General features: G+C 40.4%; 1 protein-coding gene across 7 annotated transcripts in view; it reads left to right on the top strand.

The window, feature by feature from the left end:
- The window catches only part of OPCML (opioid binding protein/cell adhesion molecule like), a 1344396-nt gene that overhangs the window by 1238098 nt on the left and 82996 nt on the right, over positions 1-23302 (top strand). For 5 of the 7 annotated variants that reach the window (XM_088800813.1, XM_088800806.1, XM_088800805.1 and 2 more), the window contains one exon: positions 16507-22174. The exons of 1 other annotated variant lie outside the window; for it this stretch is intronic. In XM_088800813.1, coding sequence (XP_088656939.1) covers positions 16507-16607 — 101 coding nt within the window. In that variant the 3' untranslated portion in view covers positions 16608-22174. Of the gene's footprint in view, positions 1-16506; positions 22175-23302 lie in introns of those variants that run through there. One more of the 7 variants, XM_088800809.1, reaches the window with a different exon arrangement.

Raw genomic sequence — 23302 nt, forward strand, 5'->3', positions numbered from 1 at the left:
CCGAAAATAAGACCAGGTCTCATATTAAGGTTTGCTCCAAAAGACACATTAGGGCTTATGTTCAGGGGATGTCCTCCTGAAAAATCATGCTAGGGCTTTTTGTCCGGTCAGGTCTTAATTTCGGGGAAACACGGTAGTATGAATGCTTTATACTTTTAGCCCAAGACAAAAACGGCTAAAGACTTAGTTCTAAAATCTTCATTTTAAAATATGTCATTAAAAAGAATAAGAATAAAAATATCTACCATTTACCAAATATTTACTGGTTTCTAGGCATCATGTTAGCAGTACAAGACAAGTTATTAACTCCATTTTAAAGATGAGTAAGAAGGAGGATAGAAGAGGTTAAGTAACACTGAAGCACATGTAACTAATGCAAAGATACTGGATAAGACCCAGAACTGGACCCTTCATCAGATACTGAAGTGCTTACCCAGAGGATAAACAGAGTGAGACATGCACATACACTCTCATCCATTTAGATGAAGCAGCTCTGCTTCCAGAGATAGAAGCCTCACAGCCCGACTTTTCTATGGTCAATCTCAGTCACATAGAAAGTGGTAACTTTTGAATTTTCCAGACCTGGGAAGCAACTCCACAACTGTCACTTTTCACAGCTCTGGATCCAGGATAATCACAGGCCACTAGCTCCGCCCATACCTTGATGTCTATGAGTATCCATCCCTTGGTCTTAATAAAACCAAGAGGAAAAGGTGGGATTGGAGTGCTATTCAGCCACTAACCCTGCTATCACCACCTCAGTTAGTGGGGTTGCCAGTGGCAGGGAATATGGCCAACAGAAGGACTGACAATGAATGACTCAGGTTCTTGTCTCTCTCTATCATTAACTAAGGAAAGAGGTGTGCAATAGCAGATATATACTAAGACTATGTACATTAAGACTATATTAGTGTTCGTGGGCTGCCATAACAAAATATCATAGGCTGGTGACTTGAACAATAGAAATTTATTTTCTCACAGTTCTAGAGGCCAGAAGTTCAAGATAAAGTCACAAAGATCTATCATCTGTTTTTGTGAGGGCTCTCTTCCTGGCTTGTAGATGGCTACTTTATCCTCACATGGCTTTCCTCTAAGCATGTGTTGAGAGATAGAAATTAGAGATAGAGCTAGAGATAGAGAGAAAGAGATAGGGATAGGGATAGAGATAGATAGAGAAAGGCTGTGTGTGTGTGTGTGTGTGTGAGAGAGAGAGAGAGAGTGTGTGTGTGTGTGTGTGTGTTGGGGGGGAGGGAGAGAGAGAGAGAGATCACTCTCTCATGTGTCTTCTTATTAGGACATTAATCCTATTGGATCAGGGCCCTGCCCTTATAACCTCATTGAACATTAATTATATCCTTATAACCCCCATCTCCAAATACACATTGTGGGTTAAGGCTTCAACATATGAATTTGAGGGGGACAAAATCCAGTCCATAGGAAAGACAGCTTCTTATCCCAACTCCATTGGCCACATGTCAGCTATTTAACCTTACTGAGCCTTACTTTCCTCGTGTATGATATTGGGATATTAACACCTGCCATAAAAGGCTGGTGAGAGGACTAAATAAGGTCATTTATATGGAGAGTATCCCATAAATGCTATATTCAGATGTGTAACTTTGACAACACACAAAGACTATAGACCTCAGTTTACTCAGCTAAAGTTGAGGTACTATTTCCTGACCTGCTGACTGTCATTGTGAATTATCAATCAGATAATGTTCAACACAGTGGTATGACAAACTGAAAACTGTTGTATAAATATAAGATACTATGGTACTACTGGTTTTTGCCAATGCATTCTGTGATATGGTCCATCTTATCACTGCTCTGCTTAAAACAGCTACCAGATTATTGCTCAGCTGGACTTGTGTTTTCCTTTCCTACAAAGTCTCCTGTCCACTTTTACTACAGCAACACCAATCCCCATAATTCATCTTATTTTGCTTCACCTGGTTCATGTCCATTTACCTTTCAGCATCTCTTCTTGAAGGAAGCTTCCCTGACCTCTATGAATAGGTCAGTTCTAATATAACACTTCTGAATGCTGCACTCACCACAGTGTGTTCACTAGCATTCATTCAACCAATATGCATCAGGACGTGCGATGAGCTGGGCTGTTCGAAGTGATGAGGAAACTGCAATGACGCAACAGATAGACACCTTATCTCTATTGACCTCACTTTCTAGTTGCAATGTTATTTTTGTTTCATTTATTTAGTTTGTTTTATTAAAGACTTTTCCTTTTGGGCTGTGTGTTCCGTGAACGTAGGGACCATGTCAGTTTGATCCTTAGAAACGAGCATAGTAGCTGGTCAGGAAAATTTTGTTGAGTGAACGAACAAAAGAATGCAGAGATTGGAGGGCTGTGTTGGTGATACCAGGAACAGGAGGAATTCAGCTGTCAGGAATGACATGTGACAGAAGGGAGTAGGGTATATGAGGCTCAGAGCCTCTTTGAGGCCAGGTTCTGCTGCTACATAACTGACTGAATGGTTTTGGGAAAGTCAATCTCAAGGGTTCTGTGTTTTTGTGTGTGTGTGTTTTTTTGGTTTTTTTTTTTTTTTTCTTTTTTTTTTTTTCAGTGAAAGCGTTTGAACAAGGTGTTCTTCTTGGTCCCCACAAAGACTAATTCTGTGATACAGTGCCTGAGTGGCAATGGCTTCAACACAGGAGTAGAGTGATATTGTCCAGTTGACCAACCATTTCTGCTGGCCATGATTGTTGTTTCTTGTCCTCAATGGCCCCGTAATTGTGTCTAAGTCTTACTAACCACTTACTACCTACAGGGCCACTAGACAAAGTACCCTACATGTTTTATCTCATTTAATGACATTAGGAAGTAAGTAGTATATTTACCCCCATTTTACAAAGGAGGAATTTGAGAGGTTAGACAGATTACTCAACTCACTGGCTTATAAGTGCTTGAACTGGGATTTAAGCCTATGCGTTCTTCCAGTGTCTGAGCTTTTTCTATTATTTCATTTCAACTCACAATACTAGGCAACCTATCATGGATTTTTGTTGTTTGACCTTCTGGCTGGAACTCCATATCAACATTTAGCCTGCTTGGACCCATTTCCCATGCCAACATCTCCCCTCTTTTATCTAAATCTGAACTCCTTATCTTAATGGAAAATTTTACGTTTACAACTCATATACACATACCTCCCAAATACAGCCCCGTACCCTCCCTGCTCGCCCCCCACCCCACACACACACCACATTCCCAGTCATGCATTGGTGTTTGCCCTCAAAGACTGTAAGTTTCTGTTTTGGAGACCCTTTTGACTCTGCCCTGTGAATACATCACAACACACTCACAATAGACCTCTCACACAAACATACCTTTCATGTATTTCCGACCTACATGCAAAGAACAAAGAAAAGTGGGATAAAATCAATCTCAAAAGAATACAGAAGACAGACTATGGAGACAATGAGTTGGTGAGTGGGTTAAAACAGGAACTTATTAGGTAAACTATGAGAGACAACATATGTAGGTGGGAAATACTCAGTGATAAGTCAGAGGTTGTACACCTGTTGCCCCCTTTGAAAAGCTACACAGACAGGATAGGTCACCCAGGCAGTGTGCCAACTCAGTGAAGCATTTTAGCCTGTGTGTTTTCCTTAGCCCTGTGCAACTTCAGGCACTGGAAAGGCAGCATAGTGTAGAGAAGAGACCAGTATTACGAGCAAGGAAAACTGGATTCTAGTCCTCACTCTGCTACAGACAAACTATGGCTCCCTCTGTTCCATGGTTGACTATAAAATATAAGAGCAGAACAAGCTGGACTCCCAGCTTACTTTCAGCTTTCTAAGTGTATGTTCTGAATTTGAAAAAAACAATGGGAAAATAGGGTAAGCAACAGATCTCTAAAACATATCACCCCTAACCCTGTGTTATTAAAAAGCAGCTTGCTCTAAGTGTCTGTAAGCTTTATCAAGTGGATGCAGCCATTTGAAGGCCCACCTGGAACCCTGGCATCTTGAAGTCTTGCCAGCCGGCATGCTGCAGGCGGATGACCAGGTTTGGCTTCCTAAGCCACAGCTCTGCCTCTCTCAGAAGCGTTTCACTTTCTCTCAACTTGCCAACCCACATTGCCTCCACTGGGTCTTGAGCAAGAGGCCCCATCCCTCTGTCCTTAGAGTGCAATGAGGGAAGATTCTGAACCTGATTACATCCGGCATTGCAGAGAGTGTAATGCGCTTAATGAGCCATATAAACGCTTGGATTACTGGAACTGGCAGGGGAGAGGGGCAGGGAACACAAACAAAGCCAGAAAGGAGGGGGGATGCTGCAGAGAGAAAAACAGATTTCTCACATTTTATCTGTGAAATCATAGCGACGTAAATTAGTTACATTAAGAGTTAAGTATCAGGAGAAAGGACAACTCATAGAAATCTTGTCTTTGCAAATGAAAATGGCAAAACACTCCAGTTAAGGCAACATCTGGGCTCTGAAATTTTTCTTCAGGCAAATCCTCAGCCCCTTCAGAGCAGCTATACTACAGCCTATTTCAAGCAGCCCCTGGACACTACGAGGACAGGATCTATGTTTTCTTTGGATAATGGCCATTCCTCCAGAATAAATACACATATCAGTCTGGCTCTTCAAACAGGATTTTCTTTAACTAGAAGCAGCACTGACCATCTCCTTTCGTTTTCCACCCTTTGCTGACCTCCTCCCCCGTGCACCCCACTGGTACTGGTAGGCAGACTGCTCAGAACCCCTGCCTTTATACCTCCCATCTCTACCAACACACTCCTGCCTCCACTCCTTTACTAAGGTGTCCAAATATGTTCAGGTGAGACCTGAGTTGTGGGCCCAAGGAGTCTGGGTGGGCTCCTGAGCATACTATCCATGAGCTATCCTACAGTGTCTCTTCCCTTCACCTCCAATGCTCTGAAAGGGAGGACCAGTGTTGGCCATCCCCGCTTCCTCCAGGTCCATTCACACCTCACCCTATCATGCTCTGCTCCCTCCTAACACTGAGCCTCATTTCAGTTCCAGACCTACCCTTGGCTCCTCAACATCCCACTTCTAATCTCTGTGACATAACTGTGTGGTGACTTGCTTCTTTCCATTCTATCTCAGGCTGCTTCTAGCTCCTCCACTACCTGCCCCATAAGTCTGCCCCAGGAGAATGTTTCAGTGAGAGGAGAAGGGGTCTTCCATGTCTTCAACACCTTACAGAGTAATATCTTAGCCTGTATTACACTACACTTACTTCAGATGCTTTAAATATGCAGATTCATGGTCTTTGCCCCAGACCCATTTAATAAAAATATCCAGGGAAAGTTGTGAGAATATACTTTTTAAGCAAGCTCTCCAAGGAGACCTTATGCACACTGAAGCTCTCTAACCTCTGAGCAATAGTTTGGTAACTCCCACGTCTGTATCTCCAGTGCTCTCCTTAATTCTGAGCTACAAACCACTCTACCTACTTGAACGTCCCATAGAGGTCTCACTCTCAGTCTTTCTCTCCCAGGCATCCCTCCCATTCCGATGTATACCTTACCTGTGCACCTATACACTCTCACTACAATGTCAAGAGGCATTTTGACTTCTTCCTCTTCTTCGCCCCTTACACCTATTAGCCAGCAAGGCCTAGCAAGCAGACCACAGCCCTTCCCCTCAACTGCCCGCCCTCCCTTCCATTCTCACTCACACAGCAGCAAGTACCTCCCCTGAACAATTACTGTATTCTCTTGCTGGTTCCCTCGTCTTTGGTAATCCCTCTCCAATCTGCCACTGCGGCAACAAGTGAACTCTCCAAAACTCAGAATGAACCTGTTCACACCATGCTGAAAACTGCCTACCAGGAAAGCATGGCCAAGAGGTCTGTTCTTGCTGTGAGATCAATTGCCCTTATAGCTTCAATTTCCCCTGCTGCCTTCTATGTACTCAGCAGGCTAAACCACCCTGTGCCCTAGAACACCAGACCCCATTACTCATTGACGCCTCTGACCATGCTGCTTTGCCTTTTCCCATCCACCCATCCATTTGAATACAAAGAGGATCAAAGTTTCCAACCTTGTACAAACAAGTCAATAGATAATTACAGTAGAAGAATAGAATATAATGAGTGCTATGCCGGAGGAATGAAAAAGCTACTAGCTATTAATGTCAGCCGGACATAGCTTTAGAGAGCTGAGAACCAACCCTCTGAGGTAGGTACTGTTATCATTTCCACTTCACAGAGGAAGAGCCTGGAGCTCAGAGAATGTAAGTGATGTTACTGAATTTCTACAGATAGGAATTCTACCAAAGAAGGAAGTGGCAAGAGCAAGGTCTGTGTTATCTTAATCCCATGTTTTTTCTAACCCGTACATATACTATTTCTTCCAGTGTGTTGTAGGGTCACAGAAGGAAACCTTTGCCCTATTTACTGCCTGATAAAGTCATACTTATCCTTTGAGGTTGTGCTCAATGTTACCCCATCCATAATGTATTTCTGAACCCCACTGAAAAGTCACTCACTTCATCTCTTGGGCTCTCATGGTCACTTACCCTTAGGCTGCTATTTTGATTGTATTTGTTTCTGCACTTAAAGGATGTAATATTGTATTTTTCAATGGTTGTTACCCAGTAAACATTTGTTGAATTAAAAAACATTTCTTTCAGTCAATGGAGGCATCAGTTATAGCCTCTATACAGTATGAAACCCTTGACTAACCAATGAAAACACAAATACTCACCAATGAAAACACAAATACTCAGAAGGATTTGTAATCTTCTCTTCCCAGGGAAACCAAATCACTATTCTCTACCACTCTCCCTTTCATTCCAGCCTCTCAGTTCTTATTTGAAATTTAGGTGCCCCCCCCTTCCCCATGGGTCTTGTGAGTGAGACTGTATCAAACATTCTAATTTACTATTTAGAAAGACATTCATCAAATGATTTCTTCTTGCAGAGGCATCAAAAGCTGCACATTTGTCCATTTCCTGCTGATAACGTATATGATTTTTATTTTCCAAATTCACAATTTAAATCCAGGTGGGAGGGGATGAATCAGAGAGACATACCATTGCTTTTGGCTGATGACAGCAGTGTAATCATTTGTATTTTCCCAAACCTGCAAACTGTCAACATATTAGAAAAAAATATGCAGACATTTCACATTTCATTTCTGATGAGGTTCCTTGTCATTCCCTCGCACCCCCACCCTCCTGTATCTGAATCATTGACATCTGGCTATTAGCCTAAGCATTTAGAATTTAACACTGAGCATTCAGGGTATGCTGATGTCAGCACACACACACACACACACACACACACACACACACACACACACAAAAGCTTATGGTTCAGCATAGACTACAGTCTTGTCTTTTTCAGGTTTCTGATGAGCTGGCAGATTTGAATTAACTTCTGATATTAACTTCTTAAACTTTTGTCTTTGTGGTAAGCACAAAACAGGGAGTGCTAAAGGCAACACAACAAAGATGGCTGCCTTTCTGTGCTTCTTTATCCGCATGTCTTCTTGTCTTCTTTGCTCTGCAAAGCCCAGTTAATCTTCCTTGTAAAAAAACATAGTGCCATGTTTTCTGCTGTAATTAAAGACAATGGAGGGAAAGTTCCCTTTGAAGGGGAATGATGCGCCTTCATCAGCGGCACTGATGAAAATAGGCTTATGTTTCATCAACAAGTGTAACGCGTACATCCTCTAATTAGATTTCCTTGCTCCTCTTTTAATCACCAAGAACATCATTATCCTTTTGGTTCTTCATTAGGAAGGTCACATAGTTCATATTTATACTTATAAAACCTATTGAAATTTCAGAACAAAACTGTATCTTCTTAGACTTCAGATATTTCATTGGTCTCACTGTGCTACCACCTATTCAACTTGCCTATGGGATTTTTTTCTCTTTTTCTTTTTTTTTTAATGTGATCACCCTACCAGCTGCTATTTTAATAGAATGACAGGTATACAGTCTACTGTTGCTGAAGAACCACGCCATATTTTCATTGCAATCATGGAAGCGAAAAATGGTCACACATTTCAATAACTTCATCGCTTGTAATGCACACTTCATTTTGACACTTCCAAATCTCTTAGAAGGCAGGAGCTCATCAGTAAGCTTACATATTTTTCTACAAGCTTTGTGCTGAGTTTGAGTACTTTGATTCTCAATACCTGCTCCTCCAGAGGATGACCAGCCACGCCGTGAATGCAGCAGCAAACTCAGTTCCACAATTGGCAGTTCTGCATGTTAATTCCATATTTAAGCCCTCAACCAAATTTACTTTTCAAAAATCTAATATTTAGTATATGTATTTTAACAAAATATGTAGCTTCTCCAAAGTAGGTTTTAGTTTATTTATTTGTTTGTTTGTCTATTTCTTAATGTATTTTTCTTACCTGCGCTGAGATCCCCTCGTAGCCATAACAGCTTTCTTCCCTCTGGCCCAGAGCACATGCACCAATTGACCTTTATACCATTTACAATTTCTGACATTTATCCCGTGATCATGGCTAAGGCTGTCTCTCTCTTCTTTCTGTCTGCCGAAGACTAACTTATTTTTGTCTGCATCTCTGTCCCCAAGGTATTTTGTTGTTGTCACTGTTGTCATTCACAGTTTGTTTTGTGGCTTTGCATCATCACTTAAGCTTTAATATTCAAATATGCTCAACTTTAGGCATGAAGGAAACAATTAACATTTAGCATTGAAATGGGTGAAGGTGGACAGACTAGAATGAGGGGAAAGGGTGTGATTTTATGTTCCCACTTTCAATTTATCCCTGAAACATATTTCATTAAACCTGATTTTTGTAACAGCCATCCTAACCAAATTGAGTCATTGTTAGCTATTAATAAAGATTCCTTACACGTGGCATTTGCCCAGAGAAAGAGTTGGGCTTCTTAACACACTTTCTCAGAAGAACTAGCCTTCCTTAGGAAGCCGTTATCTGTGGTTGGCAGCCTCCTCAGATATTTTCAGGAGACACCAGGTCACTTTATTGCTAGCCATAGCCAAGTTTGCTTTCATCTGGTATTACCTTTGAGAACCTAGTATTGCACAGGGTTGTTGTTATTGTTTTAAGATTTTAAAAATGTATTTATTTATTTTTCAATTCCAGTTGACATTCAATATTATTTTATATTAGTTTCAGGTGTTCAGCATAGTGGTTAGACATTTATATGATTTATGCAGTGATCCACTGAGTAGTCTAGCACCCACCTGGCACTATGCATAGTTGTTGCAACAGTATTGACTCTATTCTCTGTGCTGTACTTTACATCCTCATGACTATTTTGTAACCACCAATTTGTATTTCTTTTTTTATTATTATGCTGAGTGAAATAAGTCAAACTGATAAAGACAAATACCATATGATCTCACTTATATGTGGAATCTAAAGAACAGAATAAATGAGCAAACAAAATAGAAATAGACTCAGAGAGATATTTAAAAAATGTTGATTCGTAGATGGGAGGGGCGAGGGGATTGAGGAGAAGGTGAAGGGATTAGAAAGTGCAAATTGGTAGACACATATAGTCATGGGGCTATGAAATACAGTATGGGGAATATAATCAACAATGTTGTAGATTACATAAGGTGTCAGGTGGGCACTTAATCAAGGGGATCACTTCATATGTGTAGACTGTATAGACGCCTGACCAATGCACTGTACAACTGAAGTTGAAGTAGAATAATACTGCATGTCAATTATAATTATATATAACTATAATTATATATATATATATTCCATGGGAGGTGGGAGGTGGAGCACAGCATAAGGAAGATAGTCAATGGTATTGCAACAGGTATATAAGATGTCAGAGGGGTGGTAGCTTGGGGGAGGGGGTTATCACATTGTGAGGGGTGCAAATGTCTAACGATTATGTTGCTTTTACACCTGAAACCAATAATAAGAAGAAGAAGAAGGAGAAGAAGAAAATAACAGAAAATGAAAAGAAAAAAGAAAGAAATGCACAGAGTTTTCTTTTTTCAATAGATCCCCCCAAAAGATGCTATTTTAAGGTTCAGCAATTATTGTTCTGGTTCTAATTCACCTAAATTTATTCATCTTTTACTTATACTCTGTGATCTTACCATCTGAATTAATCCTCAGAGCGACCCTGCGAGGATAGATAAAACTATCCACTCCCCGTTTTGTACATTAAAAATAATAATAATAATAACTGATTCAGAGAACTTGACTGCCTTGTCCAATGGCATTCTACTGATGAGTATCAGAGCCAGAATTCAAATTCAGTTCTCTCTCTTGAACTCAATCCTTTTAAGATGATCCAGCAGGAAAGATATTCCTGAGATGGAAGAGATGTTGTATTATTAGTTTCAAATGGTTTCTTTTCAGAATCTGTGAGGGTTTAAAGTATTTATTTATTTGTTTGTTTATTGATTTAGACTAGCACAGACAGTATCCCAGGTCCTACTGGAGTACACACTTTGTGAAAGCAGAGACTATATTTACCCTTAGTCTGAAAACACAGCCTGATGCATGGCAGACTCCCAGCAAATACCTGTTGAGTGAGCGGCGGTGGCTTTTTGAGGCTACCTTGGGGTCTGTTACCCTTGCAGACTGGTTCTTTGCCCTTGGACGTGACCACAGAGCTTAGCTTTGGATCGCTCCCATTTTCTTGCTCAGTGTTCCACACCCTTCTAGGGCCCTCACAGTCAATGACCTCTCTCCACATTAACCCTCCGATCTCACCTATCTCACCTCCTCACATTTTGTCACCTACCAAAACCTCACCTCAGGTTTAACATACTTGGAAAATATCAACATAAGCCAATATGAGCCTTAAGGAACAAGTGGAAAGTGAGAGGCACGGAACCACCTGAGATGCAGTTACCAGGATCACATGACTACTTTGTACTAGGCATGATATAAATCAGTTGAATCCTTTAATATTCTGTAAACTCGGTATCATCACGCATATTCTCAACGAGAAAACTGAAATGACTTTAACATCACATAGCTGGGAAGCTACGGATTCAGAATTTAAACCAAAATTGATCTGACTGCAAAGTTGCCAGCATTAGTTACACTCTGATAGTGGCCAGTGACTTTACCCCAAAGGATGTGTAGGGCCACAAAAACAAGGCAGTGAGGCCAAACGGGGTGTATGTGCAGAAAACCTTTCTCAGTTACCCTAGAACATGTATGCTCACCTATACATCCATGTCCCCTGCTCCTTAGCCTTTTTTTTCAGTCCCATCTTTTCTTCAAACCCTTGTGTTTTATCCAGGTGCATTACAGGGTTAGTTTTCTGTAGTAGAACACATAATTGAACACCTGCTTCACCTATCCAAATCCTAGGTTTCTAGGTTTGTGATATGAACTACGTTTCTCTACCATTTTTCCTACTTCCACTAAAAAAATAAAAGAATAAGAATGAAAACACCTTTTGAATTCTTAACCCTGTTTATTGAAATTAAAACTAGTATTATCTTGGGTACCAAATACCTAGGGAAGTCCATACAGCTGGTATCTAAACAAATTATGACATAGGAAAATCATACTTAACTTGACATCTGAAGACGTGTGTGCAGCTCAGGTGAAGTATCATGTCTACCTGTATAGCCAAATCTTTGAGCTAACATTTGCAAAAGACTCCTACCAGCCTAAGGAGCCAAAAATGGGTCCCACGTTATCATGTACCACACCAAATAGTTAAACAGTGCCAATCCATCCCTTATACATTAAAGTGCATGGAAGTATTTGCCTAATCAGGTGAGTGGCCTGAGCATACAGAAGCCCAATGGGAGAGACCCACTCAGATGTTTTCTTTCACCAATAGAATTAGGGTTGCTGTAAAGATTCAATTAAAGAAGCCATTCATTGCTGGTGGCTTTTGTCTCACATTCCTCCAACCTAGAAAGTGGTACACAGATGTGAAGCATTGTTTTCTTGCTCTGAACAAAGCCTGAGAGCTCTCCTGTAGGGCCCCCACTATACTGACATTTGGCCCAGCTGCCAAATCTCAAATGTGTCCAGGATCCGTATGAGGAATACAATGCTAGTTTCAATCTCCATCATGCTGGATTAGATTAAATCCTTGGCCAGGATAGCTCAGCCATATTTCATAGACTGATTGACTAAAGGCACTTTGGCCCTAAATTGCTACAACCTCTGATACAATAAAGCAGGGCTCATTATACCTGCTAAAGAATGAAACCCTGAAGCTGCATAGAAAACGAGCCACAGAGAAGGAAACCTTGCAGTCTAGGAATGTTTTATACCCTGTTACTAACTCAAGAGGTTGTGATAAGCAGAGGTGCAAAAAGCTAGAGTGGTGATGGTTTCGTACCTACTGGAAAAGACCATCTGGCTGCTCACAAGCTGTCCCTTCTAGCACCAGATGTAGGATTTCCATTTATACAATAATTCAGATTGCAAATAAAAGAAGAGCCTTAGAGATCATCAATCCCAGCCTCCTTTCATTTTGTAGATGGGAGAACCAAGACCAGAGAGAGGATGTCACTCAGCTTGGGAGAAGCAGACTCACGTAGAAAAATTAAATCTCCAGATTCCCAGTCCATTATTCCTCTCATCACATGATGATTTGGTCCCTGGAAAACATTCACAAAGAATTATTTTCCATAGAAAGGAAGTAGAGTTATAAGAATCAAGGGCACTGACTCTGTGGACAGAGTGACTCAAATCTAATCTAACTCTAGGTGTATAAGTTGTGTGACCATGGGCAAAGTACTTGACTGTTCTGTTCTTCAGTTTCCCTATTAATATAATGGGAATGCCAATAGTACATGGCTCAGAGGGTTTTGTGAAGATTAAATGAGTTAATAGATATTTAGCATTTAGAATCATGCTTGTCACATAAAGAGCACAATATGAATATGTGTTATCATTATCATCCCGAGCAAACTGAGCAGCCTCTATATCCACTAAGTTACCTTCCTGGTTTCTACTCTTTGGACCACTCAACTGTAGCTAAACTGTGGCTGTGAAGCTCCTGCCTGACCAACACTGAACCTCTTATTGCAACTGCCACACTCCACGAGACACATTTCTCTTTATGATGCCCCTTTTCTCTCCATATATCATCCTTTGATGCTTTGCTTTGTTATATATTTATCTTCTTCTGTTTTAGCAATATGCAACCTTGTGCTGTAGCATGGTGTATGTAGCAAGGAATGCTGAAGCTCACTGGTAGAACTTGAAATAAAGTTATTCCTACACGAAGACCTCGGTCTCCCTAGAGTAGAACTTATTAGAGTCTCAATTGTTTCTTAAGCTACCATCAACACAGTGAATTACATGAAGACACACATCATACCACACACACACATGCACGTGCGCACACACACACACACACACACACATAACTAGTTCAATGTGTCATATGTATGTGATCAAAAACTACGGTGAATGCTGCTGCCCAGTACCATCCAATGGAAAGGCAGGGATCTTCAATATGGGAAGTGGCACGTCGAACCTTAGTAACAGTGTGTAATAAGTTTCAACTCGTTCAGTGAAGTCAGTTGGGAGTGAGCTATGGTTGAGAGGTGTGTTTTAAAGTGTGCTGTAAATCATGGATCACGAACAGCGCATTAACATTAAATTTTGTTTCAAACTGCAAAAAAGTGCTAAAAAAACATATGACATGTTAAAATTAGTTTACGGTGATGCTGCAGTGACCATGAAGACGATTTACACGTGGTTCGAGTGATTTCATAATGTTGTGAAGCGATTGAAAACAAGGAAAGATCTGGACGTCCTTCAACATCAAAAACCCAAGAGAATATTGAAAGAGTAAGCAAAATGATTCGATCAAACAGAAGATTGACTATTGGGGAAATTTCTGAGAATCTGAACATCTCTTGTGGTTCCATTCAGAATATTTTAACAACAGATTTGAATATGAGGGGAGTGAGTGCAAAATTTGTTCCGCGCATGTGGACTGTCGAACAAAAGCAGCAGCATTAGTCAGTTCCGTTGGAGTTGTGCGACCGTGCTCCTTCAGATTCCAGCCTTTTAAGGTACAGCATCATGGGAGATGAAACTTGGGTCTATGGTCATGACCTTGAGACCAAGGTTCAGAGTTCTCAGTGGAAATCACCCAGTTCTCCTTGTGTGAAAAAAGAGCATCAGTCAAGATCTAACATCAAAGTGATATTAATTGTGTTTTTTGACATGGATGGAATTGTGTGAGCTGAGTTTGTACTAAGGGACACTACAGTGAACTCTGAACATTATAAGGATTTATTAGAGAGTTTAAAAGGTGGTGATGTGTGTAGAAAACAGCCTGAGAAATGGGCAAACTGTTTCATCCTCCCTTATGACAATGCTCCGTGTCAAACATTGCTTCTGGTATGGTAATTTCTCTCAAAAGCATTATGGTATGTCCTCACTCACCTTATTCACTGGATATTTCACCCTGTGACTTCTTGCTCTTCCCCAAAGTCAAAATGACCATGAAAGGTAAACATGTTTAATTGATTCAGGACATCAAGGCAGCCACAACAGAACAACTGAAGACACTCACGAAAGAGGACTTTCAGAACTGCTTCAGAAAGTGGCAAGAACAATGGGATAAGTGTGTCTGAAGCAGGGGGTGTATTTTGAGGGGGATTAATGGCAATATGTTTTTTAGTGTAATAAATTTGTTTATATTTAAACATTCACCGTATTTTTTGATCACACCTCATATATATATATATATATATATATATATATATATATATATACATACATACATATATGTGTATATATTTTTAATGAAAGATACTCTTAAAGAAGCATGGGTTTTACAAATCTATATTGCTCATTTTTTATCAACTCATTTACAATTCTAAATCATTTATCTTTTCCACAAAACATTATAGAAAATTACACTGAGCTTTAACTTAAGCATTTTCCAACTCAGTATATTCTGTAGGCCAGTATGATTCCTTAGGATATATGTCTGGACTGATGGAGGCCCCAGAGTCAGGCTACTTTCCATAAATATTTATGGAGCCTTCATGGAGATCGTAGCACTGAGCTAGGGCATTTATCCTGCCCTTGTCTGTAAATACTCTATAACAAAAATGCAGAGATATATGAGCTAGACTCTTAAGCTATCATGTACAAATGAATTTTTAGTCAATAAGAGAATTGTGCACATTGTAAATCAGAGGAAGAGAAGTTATCCATGTTGAAATCCCTGAAGTTGGAACAGTTGAATGCTCACTGCTCAAGTGAGAGACCTGTACTTCCCTACGCAAAGATTAGCATCCGTCCTTTCCTAGGCAAGGCACAGATCCATTAGGCACATGCCATTAGGTTGACAAGCAAGCCAATTGATTGGGTCCTATCTGAGGAGACCCTGCACCATCTCTGCTTTTAAAAGTAGTCATGCTCACTTCCAATACACTAGTTTACTTCTAAAAAGACAGCATAATCCTGGTTTGAAAAGGTAAAGGAGGCAAGCTAGTCTCGCCTGCAACCCCTTCCTTTTGTTACTGGCCCTATGGGAATGCCTCTCCATGGCTTCTAATCCCTTGGCTTGTACTTACTTTTGCTGTCCCTGGAATACTCTCTGCTTGCTAGCTACTGGTCTTGCTTATGACCCCACATTCTTATGGCTTGCAAATAAAGTGAGAAGAGAACAGAGGCAGAGTTACACACTGACACATCTTTCTTGGGCCCTTGGAACAGGCTAGGGCAATATTACTTCCCATGGTTTGTCTTCTCAAGGACAACGGCTGAAAGGAAAAGGATAGTGCTTGTGATTGGAGGTCTTCCTCCATGGAATGTGAGTTATTCACTAGGGCTGTGCAAAGGTGCAGAGGGAGGGATCAGGAGAGACAGTGCTACAGGGAGAACTCCTTCAGGCTGAATTATTGGTGGCAGTTTGGATTCGAAAGGCTGATTGGCTGCTTTTGGAGAGACACCACTGGATAAACCCAATCACAGTCTTTAGCATTATTCACTCTCCCTCAGCTACCTCAGGAGGAACCTCCACGACACCTAAGTGACACCGGATGGAAAGTCTGCCACATCAACACCTAGACTCCTCACAAAACGTTGCTCACAAAATGTTTCCGTTCCTTTCTCCTCCTTCCCTCCCCCTGCTTGTCGCCATTCTGGACTCTCTCCTGCCCCTAATGCCTATCCTTTCCACTCTCATCCCTGTCTGTCCAGAATGTTGTCTCCAAAGACAAAACACAGTTAGAGGTGCTGCTTATCAAATGGCCATCTAGTCCTGCCATATCATTTAGCCCTCTCTGCAGCTCTAACTTTACAGCCCATAGGCCTGATTGCCATTTCCTCCTTCTAGCCTTTTATTTTTTTAACTTCCATGTTTCAGGCAGTGGCTAAGGCATCCCATTGATTTGTTCCTTTGAGTTTCTAAATGCTCTTCATGGGAACTTTCCACTTGTCCAAACATAGAAGGGTCAGTGGTGGGGGTGAAAGGTGGGGGAATGCTCACAGAAAAGCATGTCTATATATTTGCTCATCAGGGAATAAGAATGGTATCGTTGGGTGCATGCTAATGGGTCTGTCTCTCTTTCCCCTACACAGGGCCTGGAGCAGTCATTGATGGTGTAAACTCGGCCTCTAGAGCACTGGCTTGTCTCTGGCTATCAGGGACGCTCTTTGTCCACTTCTTCATCAAGTTTTGATAAGAAAACATAGGTTCTCTGAGCAACGCCTGCTTCTCCATATCACAGACTTTAATCTGCACTGCGGAGGGCAAAACAGTTTGGGCTTCTTTTTGTTTGTTTGTTTCTGTCATTCTTCTTGATTTTTTATTTATTTTTTATTTTTATTTTTGGCGGGGGGAGTTGTTTTCTTTTCTTTGACTTTTATTTTCCAGGTTAAATGAGTGGGGTTGGGGGAGGGGTGGACAGGGTTCTACTGTGTGTAGGATAATCATTCATTGGTGTGTCCAAAAGTGTTCCTGCTACCTGGCCCTTCCCTTTCCTCTGCTTCCCTCCCCATTGTCACCCCCACCAATCTCTCCTCCCCACCACACTAAAACATAAGCTCCATTTGGGCAAAAAAACGTGCCTCGTGATTAACACCCTAAAGACACAACTTGACTTATAATGTAGTGCACAGCAAGAGTTATATCCAAGTGTCCTATTATCTGTGTCTTCTAAGCTTTGACACATTTTCCTGATTACAATGTACATATTCCTATCTCCATGTTTATTATTATCTAATTGCATTGGAGTTCACATCCTTTCTTTCTGGGACGTTATCGCACGATATATATATGTATAATTTTGCCATTTTCTCTGGCTACTCTGTCCTATTCGTGTTCCTCACCAGCTACAGAGATTAGAGGTTTGGGGCTATTCACACAACCCAACACTGACAATTTAGAAGTCAAATGACCAAAATGGGGGAGGCATTTTGCGAATAGTAATTCTCTTTAAAAATGCTGTTCAACTCATAAAAAATGATTCCTAGATGGCTGATTATTTGGGTTTTATCACGCTATTTATCAAAGTAATCATATGGTTATCCGTCTACTCAATTGTCTGATTTATCTCTCCATTCAATTATCTACCCACCCATCGTCCTCTCCAGCAATCTATTTACTCTACTTATCAATCTATCAATGTAATTATCTAACACTTTTTTCTATTTCTTTTCCCACTACTCACTATCAATTCATCACCATATTAATGTCTAATTATATTGTGTCTATTCTATTGTATTCATTTTTCCTCTACCTTCAACAGACATTGGCATCTACAAAACTATGTATCAGCTTCTCAAATGAAAGCCAGTGATCTCACAGGCTAACAACATAGGAAAGCAATATGTCATGGACTCTTTGGAACGTGGTATCCCATCTCCCCAAAGTAGACGCCCGTTAGCAGATGGACCAAAGTAGCAATGTAATGATCGGTCACTCACTATTCCCAGAAGAGACTGTGTTTTCTAAAACTTCTTCTTGGGAAGCAGATCAGCCCTGGGAAGGCCTTGATTAGTATTGTTTTGGGGTTTTTTGTTGTTGTTGCAGCTTTTTGTTTATTTGTTTGTTTTGTTTTGTTTTTCTGTTTTTCTTTCACACTTGAAGGACTAAGGTGCCAACTTTCATGCTTCTCTCAGCCTTTCAAGAAAGTGTATGTCAGGAACCTGTGGGACTCATTCCATTGCTGGCTTCTCTTAATAGCAAGATGGTGAAAAAAAGAAATAAAAACAAAACAAAACAAAATACACACACACACACATCTCTCTGTGGAATGTGAAGAAAGCAGTCCATCAGTCTGAGTCTGATGATTTCAGCCATTGTCTCCTCTTTGCTCCAGTTTTAGTTTAATCTGTTTGAAAACTATCCAGTAGAAAGCTGATGACACCAATTACATGGCAGGTGTGTTGACAACTCTGGTATTTGTTTCAGGAAACTCTTCTGAGCTGAGGGCACTTGAGCAACTGACTTAATTTCTAAGCACTTGATTAATACAACACTGCAAACAGAAGGGGGAAAGTGTAAGTGACACACAATTTCCTCTGATACAGGCTGCCTCTCAACTGGCTTTGGGGAAGAATTCCCTCAGCTCTCCATGTTCAAGCAGATGCCACATGTAAACAAGAGCTGACCTGACATTTCTCCATTATCGCCTGGGACAAGAAGGACTCATCCAGCAAAGGTGCCTATGATCCAAAAGAATTGCATTGAAAACCGCACAAGTTTGTGCACCTCTTGACCTGCGCTGCAAGGACTGACCTATTGAGAGGATGAGAAAGAAGCATCAACAATGACTATCTCACAGACATGCCCTGCCTCAGTTGGAAAACTCTTTCAGGTCTAAACTAAAAAATGTTAAATGTTACATGTATGTGTGTGTGTGTGTGTGTGTGTACACACAGAGGGTGCAAAAAATGTATACACATTTTTAGAAAGGAAAAAACTGTATTAAAATTGTAATAATATATACTGAAAACAAAAGATGAACTCAACTCATGTATATACATTTTTTGGCACCTCGGGTGTATACACACACACACACACACACACACACACACACACACATAAAATACAAACTTTGGCTAGGCTTTCCTGGCATACAAAACCTAGGCACTTTCATAAGAGTTTGAGCTGGTGTGAGTGAAATTATTATTACATTTGCCAGCTATAAACCAACATCTGCATTTCCTAGTGAGCCTCCAGGAGCCAGATTCTGGGAACATAAATGATATGCCAAAAGCAGTGTATCGATTCCAAGTTCCAGGGACAATTATGAGCAGGCTCAAAGTCATAATTAAAGGTTGGACATCAATGTCTAGATCTGTCACTACATTCAGCACCTGGAGTCGGGTTGGTATCAGACTTTACATGAGAATTAAATGTGCCATTTGAGTGTTCTACTGATAATAAATGTGTTACTTTGGAGTAAAGTAAATGTGCAGGCTGTGGGGAGTGGGTGGTCTTGGAGAACGTGGTGCTTGAAATGGATAAGCTATACATGTTCTCTAAACTTGTTCTAGAGGAAGGGGTCCATTCTCCTTTGGCCAGAAAGATCACCAGAACCTTTTGAACAGAGCAAGGCTGGGTCTCAGAGTCACTATAAAGCTCCGAACTGCCCTCTTCCACTGGATACCATGAAGAACCTCTGAATACCATGTTACCTATTCCAGCTACATTTCAGAGGGGGGAAAATCCTACAGGCAATCCTCATCGGTCTAGAAAAAGAAAACCAAGTAAATAAAACCCAAGGAAACTGGGCATTGGGAAAGAAAATTGCTCTTCTTCACAACAGATATACCCCAACTTTGGGGTTGTTTGGGTTACTTTGGTGGGGATAGCTCCGTATGACAGTAGCTGTTCCCCAACATTTTGAAGCATACAGAACAGTAAATGCTCACTAAAGACAATATATACATTTACACATGCTCTTTGAACTTTACCTATAGGGGGTAGATGGATGAGACCTGCTGGACAGATTTTTTTCAAGGTGCAAATGTGGGGGGTGGAGATAGGGGTAAAGGAGAAAATAATAAACAAGTCCCTGAGCAAGCCATAGTGCTTCACGGGCTTTCCACGTGGGAAGAAGACCAAATAAGGAGATTAGGTGAGAGGAATTCAGCAATGTAGTTACTCTGAAGCCCTTCCCCTTCCCCAAATAAAGTTAATATGTAGTTCCACCAAAGTAATGCCATTAAAAGTGCTAGTGTTAAAGCTTTGGCCAAGCTTCTTTTTGAGACGTTTAATGTCAAGTGCCTGATACAGTTATCTGCAAGTCTAAGCAAGTGCGTTTAGTTTTTCTCACTCTTGTTTTACCCGGGGGAGGGGAGTCATATAGGAGAATGGACATATTTTATTCCAAGAGCATTGTGCACGGTTGTTCTGCTGCAATTTTGCTCAACTGAATAGAAGGAAAGGTAAAGCTTTGTGTCAAGAAGAGGCCTGGGCCTCTTTCCTCTGAACCCATGCCTCATCCTCGATAATACATTTTCCAGGTCACATAGTTAGTTCTCAAAACCTGGGTGGAAAGTACGCTCTGGGACTCCAGAAATTCCACAACCAAGGATGAGTTTAAGAATCTGTTTCTGCATCAATCCAGTCACTTTGCACTCAACAAGGAGGAGTTAGCAATGTCTACCTTTGTTGAAAGGACTCTTAAATTAAAAGTGTAGAGAACCTCAAGGTGGGCGATAGACAGATAGAGAGCTTATCACTGTCATTGCAACAGGAGTGGCTATAAATTGAATACCCTAATTTTGTGAGTGCTTCCAATGCCATTGAGAATGTCTGTCCCTCTGTAGTTGTGTATGGTTGTCATCAGCCCCATCAGTAGAAGGATGGAAGGAATGCCTCAAGGTGAGGAGAGATATGGCGGTGGGGTTATCTTTCCCAATTTCACTCTGAGTCTTCAGCAGAGAAAATAATGGCTTTGCAATGCCTGGAAGCAGCCCTCAAATCACCCTCTAACCCCCATCACGTGCACACACACACACACACACACACACACACATATATAGGTATATGTATATGTATACATACATATATTTCATATATACACATATATATGAAAAGCAAAGTTTAATCTTTTTGGAATGAGGGGAAGCAGCATAAAATTTTTCTTTTTGGTAAAATTCAATTTTCCTCCAACAAGGAAAATCTTCCGTTTTCATTTTGCACACGCCTATACCTAGACACACTTATACCCAATTGCCTCCCCTCCCATTATCCAAAGATTCCCTGTCTTTTTCTTTTAAGACAAATAAGTTTGAATAGTTGCAGGAAGACTTCACAGGTGTATAACTAGGAAGGCAACATTTTCAAAGATACCATATGATGAGAACTCCTAATGCTTGCTAAAAGCAAACAAATAAAAATGCCAGTCTCATTTCCCTCATTTCTTATTTCAGAGAAGAGAAGTAAATGAAAAGAGGAAGAAATAGATGTGTAATTAAAAGATGTGGCAAAAAGATCGGGCTGAACTACGTAATGCAGTTTTGGCTTCAGGTGCAGAATATGGAGCGTCCAAAGGAATGCAGAGTGGACATAATTAGACACAATTGTCTTCATCCTGAAAGTAGTCAGCTAAGCCTAATTTCCAGTATTTTGAAAGAGGTTCCTTTTTGTTTCTTTCAGTGGTGCCCTTTTAAAGGCACACAGTTATTTCGGTTGTTCCACACCACTGAGTGGGAGAAGAAAGATTGTTAACTGTCTACTATCCTTTCTTGGCCACTTTCTATGTTATTGGCAGATTTATAAGAATATCAATTATAGCAATGATAAGTAATAATAGCTGCCCTTGTGTTAGTTAGAGGGAGCATTTTTAATCATTCAAAATTTTTGTGACATGTAAAGTGCAGTTGTGAGGTATGTGTGGGTGTACGAAAATGTATCTGTCAAGTTCAGAGTCCTATAGATTAAAAAAAAATATGAGTTATCAATGGTGCCATTATAGCTGTGTCAGACAATGGGTGTGCCCATTCTCACAATTATCCTGAAAACAAATCTATGCTAAATGCTTTAAAAATTTATCACATGATACAAGAATATGACTTTGTCAGTCTTCTAGAGTTCTTTTTTTCTTTTGTTTTCTTCCGTATCTTTTCCTTCAAAAATCAACGACTTGATTTCTGTCAATAATTGTATTAAGGGTGAATATACTACCTGAATTTTGTGCATGTTACATTGTAGTTGTAACCTTTTCTAATTCAGGATGAATACGAGATGGTTGTGATTGTGCAGTGTATCAATAAAGTTTAAAGAAATTTGTAATTTTGGGGGGGGCTGTTTATTAGGGTATTTCTTTGCATATCGAGGAATGGAGAAAAGTGAAGTCGACTGCTTCTTTTATATGTGTGTTTTAGGCTTTGGGGAGTATATGCAATCAGAAAACTGAGTAGTCTCTCTCTCTCTCTCTCTCTCTCTCTCTCTCTCTCACACACACACACACACACACACACACACACACACACAGCATTGAATTCACTCTAAATGTTTTCCGTGTTACATCTGTATACCAAATACCTATGTCATTTACAAATAATATAAAATGTAGCTGCAGCCTCAAAGCCTAAAAAAAATATTTATTGACCTTTGCCAAATGGAAGCAAAAGGGAAGTTTCAGAAAAATAATAACCAGATACTCCTCAGTTTGGGCACTCAAATCCTTAATAGTTCTTGCAGCTTGATTTTACTAAATTAAACACAGCTTTGACAAGAGTGTGAGAAGATGTGATGGCTATGGTGTATACTTATTCTTGGAGGCATTTGCCACTGATTAACTGCCTCCGTATGAGGTTTTACTATAGTATACGATGGGTAATTGCACTAACAAGAGACCTGGAGAAGAAGCTCCATTTCTCGGATTGCCTTTTCTAAAACATCTTTCTCTTTCATTAAAACTCTGACTCCTCCACTTTCATCACACATTTATCTGCTTTTCTGAAGGAATAGATATTAACCTCTTATGTACAAGTCAGCTTCTCATCAATCATGTTTCTATCAACTAGCCCAGCCTAGTTCTACCATTAACTAGACATGTGATGTTGAATTGGGCGTTTGATCTTCCTAGTGTTTGTTTCCTCACCTGTACCATTTGTGAATTTCCACCCCCCAATGTGTTTTAGTTCACAATTTTCTGGGCAGTTTTTGTTTCTATTTAACTACTGGGTTTTTCAAGAGTTTCTCCAAATAAAGCTTAGGGACAATGGCTGGTTATGGTTTGAGAATTAAGCAGAAAGGGGGTTGAGATTCTTCAGCTGATATTACAGCATGGCTAGCACCTCTGGCCAAGACCCTGAGCTACAGTTATGAGGCTTGTTTCTTCTTGGCTTCCTAGGTAGACAAGGGCTAATCCCTGACCTTTGATGAACCTCTGTCCTTCACAGGGAATAGAACACA

Source organism: Rhinolophus sinicus, chromosome 9, assembly GCF_057876585.1.
Source record: "Rhinolophus sinicus isolate RSI-liver-muscle chromosome 9, RSI-T2T, whole genome shotgun sequence".
Classification (NCBI taxonomy): Eukaryota; Metazoa; Chordata; class Mammalia; order Chiroptera; family Rhinolophidae; genus Rhinolophus; species Rhinolophus sinicus.